Source organism: Sardina pilchardus, chromosome 15 (genome assembly GCF_963854185.1).
Source record: "Sardina pilchardus chromosome 15, fSarPil1.1, whole genome shotgun sequence".
In the NCBI taxonomy this organism is placed as follows: domain Eukaryota; kingdom Metazoa; phylum Chordata; class Actinopteri; order Clupeiformes; family Clupeidae; genus Sardina; species Sardina pilchardus.
Window position 1 is genome coordinate 18,702,761 of NC_085008.1, and position 6,605 is coordinate 18,709,365.

The 6,605-nt window shown below is 42.1% G+C and overlaps 1 protein-coding gene across 1 annotated transcript; it reads left to right on the top strand.

The window, feature by feature from the left end:
* Window positions 1-1,361: 1,361 nt before the first annotated feature.
* Window positions 1,362-4,606, top strand: sec22bb (SEC22 homolog B, vesicle trafficking protein b). The gene is made up of 5 exons (XM_062556734.1): window positions 1,362-1,556; window positions 2,264-2,373; window positions 2,525-2,685; window positions 2,797-2,943; window positions 3,619-4,606. Exons 1-5 carry the CDS (start codon window positions 1,482-1,484, stop codon window positions 3,771-3,773), a joined length of 648 nt encoding a protein of 215 aa, XP_062412718.1. The 5' UTR covers window positions 1,362-1,481; the 3' UTR covers window positions 3,774-4,606.
* Window positions 4,607-6,605: the final 1,999 nt, after the last annotated feature.

Sequence of the window (6,605 nt, forward strand, 5' to 3'; positions counted from 1 at the left end):
CAATTAGATGATGATTTATTGTAGATGGTACAACAAATGAATAACAAAGCACGGGCTAAGTCTCGGACAGTAAAACTGCATTAGCGACTGCTGATAATCCCGACAGAGGATGCTCCTCAATTCGCTTCCACGAGCCGTTTCAGAGTCAACACCTAAGACCATGCCTGTTGTACTGTAACAAGTGTAAATCAAGCCAATGTGGCAAGTGCCAACCATTGCACAAAACCAGCTCTGACCAGATGGAAAATCCTAGACATACAGACCAACATATCTCCTTAGGCCCATTATCACTGCTGTCCCCGAGTTACAGGGCAAAATGACCGTCTTGATGGTACACAGCCAAGGGCTAGGCCTCACTTAGTGTCTACATCTGTCAGGCTTTTTTGGTGTTTGTTAGACAAAGTCCTGTGCAATGGTGAACCTCCCCGTCATATACTACACACAGGAGTAACATGAACACATCAGAATACAATGAGAATACCCCAGAATTCTCTAATATGATGCTATCAGCCTTACTATTTCTTCCTTAAACAGTACAAAAAAGGTGCATTGAACCCCCAGGATGTCAAACATTTTCCTTGAGGATAACCCCAGGTCCCCCTATGGGTCTGTCCTAGTAATAGGCCTACCTATAGCCTAGGTCTAGTGGTCTGTTAAGTTATATTTATAGCCGACTAAAATATTTGTGTACTGTACATATTTGTGATGAAATGTGCTTTAAGTAGTTTGAGCCTAATAGGCCTGAAGACATGCCAGGAATACTGGAGTTTGATGCACTGCACTGTGAGGAAAAGGAATGTGTGGACACATCATCTATATTTTATGGCGTAGCCTTGCAGATCTGCCAACCCATGCAGATCAGGTACCCACAAATGCACACACAGAGGTGCTGGCCGGAAGGTTATCAGAATAAGTACAGATTAGCAACACATTCTGCTTTGTTTTATACTATTTATTCAACAGCCTTTATCAAGGTGCATGCCATACAAGGCAGGTATGGTTTTAAAGCATTTTTAAAGTTTTAAAGCATTTCATGTTGATTATTTCATCAAAAACAGCACGATTAGATGTAAATGGTGTAACTCAATCTCTGTAGATTCAAATAAAAGTCTGCAGAGATGGCCCCTGAATGGTAGCCTAGGATTTCTAATGGCACACAGGAAAAAGCTTATGCTGGGTGAACCCTGCCTGACCTGCCAGCGAAGTTGGATGTCGACTCCTTATACTAATGTATGGTGATAGCCAGACAAGAAAAATCTTACTTTATCGTATCAATGTGGGAACTGAATGTAGGTAAGTAACATCAAAATGGCCGTGCCAACCGGACCGTTTTGAGCAGTGCACCAAATACAGTCCATGTATTTCCGGCCAGCTCAGCGCGTCCAGAGTGTTGTCTGACGTGCTGTAATCATCCAGCAGTCACTAGAGTGGATTGTATGAGTGACAGCTAGGTAGACTTAGGTGAGGACATCAGCTTGAAGATGGTGTTGCTTACTATGATTGCCCGTTTGGCAGATGGCCTCCCGCTTGCTGCCTCCATGCAAGAAGACGAACAGGTAACATTACAACACGGCTTCCACTTCTCGCAACACTCATTAGCAAATGAAACGTCAGCTGTCTGTCTGTCTATGCTAGTAGCTGTCCGGCTAACAAGCTAACCAGTAAAGAGCCACCATTATTTCATTTGTGTCATTTGAGTCGTTAAAATGCTATGAAATGCCCGAGTTGAGTGTGGGTGTAATATTATTACCGAAGCTGGATAACATCAGATGTTAGCCGCAGTTCCCATGAAACTATTAGCAACTAAGCTAACGCATACTACCTGTGATGAGGTGTCACTGTCAATCTAGACAGCCAGTTACACATAGATTTGCCAATCATATCCTGTTGTGTCCTACATTATTTAATATATAGAGAGGTTGATGTAGACGGATGGTAATATAATGTTATGATGATATGTTCAGTGATGTGCCTAAAGTAACCCACACAGGTCTAGTAATATTTATTGTAGCTTCTTGAAATCTATTTGATATTTAATAAGCCCACTATTCAAGGATCTAATATGTCTTTTTCTTCCCTCCCCTAACCGCTTCCAATTAGGGGAGTGAAAAGGTTGGTGAATGCCTAGTTTTTTCTGTTGATCAAATCAGACTGGCTAAATACTGACCTCATGATGCGATGATATCTAGGTGTTTAAGCCATCTGTATCGCTTGTGAATTGGTCCACTGCACAACCAGTTTATTTTCATTTTCTTCTGTGTAGCTCGGAAGAGACTTGCAGCAGTACCAGGCCCAGGCCAAACAGTTGTTTAGGAAACTCAACGAACAGAGTCCAAATCGCTGCACTTTGGAGGCAGGCTCCATGTCCTTCCAGTGAGTCAAACAGATATATTTACACTGAACAGTAACTTACAGAATTAATCTTTGTGTCTTTTGCCTTTCAAGTAATGCTACACACTTTCAGAATTTTACATTTGAATTGTCCCGTTCTTCCAGACTGTCTCTAATTTCTCATCCCTTTTAGCTATGTTATAGAAAAGGGGGTGATCTATCTAGTGCTGTGCGAGGCAGGTTTCCCTAAAAAGCTTGCCTTTGCGTACTTGGAGGACCTGCAGGCTGAATTCCACGAGCAGCATGGGAAGAAAGTCCCCACCGTGTCCCGACCTTACTCCTTTATTGAATTTGGTGAGTATCAGAGCTTAGGGGGCACACACTGTTCAAACTGCAACGTGTGACAAATGAGGTCTCCAGGGAGAATGGCGTTTCTTATGTTCAATGTTGTGACATCATTCTCAGACACCTACATCCAGAAGACCAAGAAGTCGTACATCGACAGCCGAGCCCGTAGAAACCTGGGGAACATTAACACAGAGCTTCAGGACGTGCAGCGGATCATGGTGGCTAATATAGAGGAAGTCCTGCAGCGAGGAGAGGCCTTATCTGGTAATATTCAAACCCATGTCCAATGGGGCTGGGTGTTCTTGAATATGATAACTCTTATAAGATACTATATAACAGATACCATCATGAGGTCAAAACTTTCCTAAAAATTCCAAAATGTCATGTAGTGGTAATATGATATTCCATTCTCAAAACAGAGAGACAGACAGACAGACAGACACTTTATTGATCCCCAAGGGGAAATTCAAGGCCCCAGTAGCTTAAGACATCACACACATCATACACTATGGCATAAACAGGATGATCCAATAACAAATCCACATTACTAAAAAGAACAGTAAAATATAAAGATAGATACTAAAACAAGGATCCACATGAATGTACTAAGGATGTATAAGCATGGTGTTATGGTGGTAGTGCAAATAAGTCCAATATTGCAGGGTTAAAGTCTAGCCACCAGCAATAAATATGGACAAGAAAGAGAAATATGGTGTGGTAATATAACAGTCATGATATAAATATATGGACAAAATTAGAGAGAAGTAAACATAGTAATATCAAAGAAGTACAAGGCCAAGGGTATCAGCCATTGACTACAGTCCAGTCAAGGGGATGGAGGGGTTGTGCATGTGGGCTAATATAGCCAGTAAACGCATGAACTATTAGAAAACACTTTTTCACACACAATTTCAACTGCTTTTCCCCCAAACTCTACAGCTTTAGATTCAAAGGCCAGCAATTTGTCCAGCTTGTCAAAGAAGTACCGTAGTGACGCCAAGTACCTGAACACTCGCTCGACTTACGCCAAGCTTGCTGCCGGTGGTGTCTTCTTCATCATGCTCATAGTCTACGTCCGTTTTTGGTGGCTCTGAAGAGGGGGGAAGATAAAGGTGAAGACAAGAGTTCACGAGGAGGATGACCCGACTGTAGGAGAAATCGGTGACGCCCACGTCCATCCAGGCTGTTTGAAAAGAAAGTCCCCTCTCTCTCTCAAATAGAAGAAGAAAAGAGACTGATTTACACACTATCCTTTACTGTGCAGCATACATTTTTTTGTAATGTAATCATTATGGTTATAGAGTTTTATTAACAAAGCAGAAATACCCTTTGTTCTTGGCTGAAGTGATACGTGTGAGCGTGTGTGTGAGCGTGTGTGAGCGAGTGAGCGAGCGAGCGAGTAAGTATGTGAGTATGCTTGTGCACTTGTGTGTATGTTTATATGTGTTTTGGAGAAAGACAGTTTCACTGCAGAGGAAACGTGTTGTGCTTTTCCTGTACTGTTTAATCAAGAAATGGTATGACTGCATCCCCACTCAACCGTAATATATCATACTGCAGCACTCTATAACATTCTTAACCACATTTGCCCTAAGATGACCTGAGGGAAATAGTTGATTCTTAATTCTGTGCTTATTGTCCCAATTCTGCCCCAGTTGGCAGCCCAGACAAGAATGGCTTTAATGAACAAATTGACTAATGCAGTTCAAAGGTCACTCTGTCATCATCGGGCTATGGTTGAGATGATCAGCTGACTGTACTCTTGCTTCCTGAGTAGGATTGTTCAATCAGATTGTTTACACAACTGAAAACTCCATGTACAAAGTACAGATTTGGTTCAGGATTTGCACATCGGCTGTTTTAGGTTTGAGGCTATGGAAGTCCTTCCTTCAAGTCCAGCTGAAATAAAGTTGTCTGTCTGCCCAAATGTTTGCTTTTGCTTTTGCTAATTGAAATATACACAACCTTTTAAATATAACGTTTAGCCTACTGGCAGAGTTAGCGATACGCTGTATCTGATTTGCTTAACTCTGAAATACGCACTGTTGTGTGTGTTTTTCTGTGGACTTCAAACTATGTGAAAGGTCACAGTAAGCCTTATTACGAGAGCAAAAGTGTCATTGTTAAAGATTGTGCGCCGATCATTGCTGGTTAAACCTTCAGAGATTTGGGAGGAAATCTCAGTAATAAAATCAGAAAACGTGAATCCGTTTTTACAGCAAAATATAATTCAGAGGAAAATGGAAGACTACCCGTTTTCAACATTCATAAACAATAACAAAGAAGCCTTGTTAGCCGCAATAAACAGTGAACGCGCGTAAACCTATGATCACTTATAGCCAGCAGAGGGAGCACTTTACCAACATTACCTTTTTTGTCTTGTGCTAAACTGACTGCATGCAGCTTTTGGTTTGTTGAAGTCACCGAAGGAACTGCCTTGTGATGCACCACCGGAATGGCCCTCTATCTCTAACTTGTATCTTATTAAGCAACAAACATGCTAATCGCAGTGTGCATCGCGGATTGATAGTGGTGCTGTTGAAGAGGGGAAGAACATTCAAAACAAGACGCTGTGGTCCTCTTATTCCACCAGTTTTGGGTGAATTTGTAGGCCTACAGGAAGTGGGCACAGAAGAAACGAGAAGCAGCCGGGGGTAGCGTGCGAAGCTAACCACAGGGCACAGAGCAGGCTCAACTTTTCACCTCTCGGTTTCATGCGGCTTCAAAGGAAGTCTGTTCAGTCTGACCTGGTGCTCAGGGGGCTAGTACTTCTAACCTTTCTGTTTCTGCCAGGAGGCTCAGATGCCGAAGCATTAAAGAGCACTAAAACGAGCGTGGTTGAGAGAGAAAACAAACACTAAAGCAGGTCTGTTTTAATTAAGGCGAAAACAAAAGGATGTTTGAGTAAGTGAATTTTATTCCACATCCTAGGCTCTTCTTTTACTTTTGCTTACCCTTGTCCCTTGTTAACATGCCTTTTGGAAAGCTAAGTAGCATGGAAAGTAAGACACATGTATCACTTTCACCCACAAATGTACTAGGCACTCAGTATGAATAAACAACAAGGTCCTTTTACATTCAGAAAAAAAAATCACCTGAATCAATTCTTTGTTCACTGTCCTTTTAAAGCTGTTGGTGTTGGTACTCAAGTAGACTCCCACATCCCTGAGTGTAGCCTACTGACTATTTCTTGAAAGCTTTATCTTTTTTTCTACTTCAAATTCTTTTTCCTCTCCTACCACTAAGGGCCTCTGCCCTTTCTCATCTACCACACGAAAGACATTAACCTGTCAAATGTATGACCAAGGGCAAGAGAATCAGTATGTGTAGCTTAGATGTCACAGGAGCTGTTTATGGCATGTTTATAGGAGTGCTACAAACATGTCTGCAGCTGAAAAAGAGGAAGAGAAGGCGGTTCTTTTGAGATGAAGTTAGACACACCGTCCAAAAGAGAAAGGGGGAAGGCACTTTGGTTAACAAAAAATGTGTGGGCCTGTTCATTTTAACATGAGCTGCTTATGAGACACAGAGAAGGGTAGCTTGCTGCTCACTAGTTTTTCCCTTTTCCTTCTGAGTTTCCATGGCAGCAGGGGGTGCGTGACAGTCATGTGAAAAGGAAGCTGATTGGATTAAAATACTTTGTGTGATCAGGGGTCAGGGATACCGCACACACACTAAACACACCATAAACTGATTATACATACACGCAGACACAGAGACACACACACACACACACACACACACACACACACAGCACTATGTCATGCAGTCAGACCTCACGCATCGCAAAGGACACGAGTAATAACTAACAAATATAGCATACAGTAGTCTGTCTCGACACAGTGACACACCGTCACACACACACAGCCACTCTTATCTTGCTGGCTGTTCCAGAGCTATAGCTCAAAATAACATGTACTGTAGTA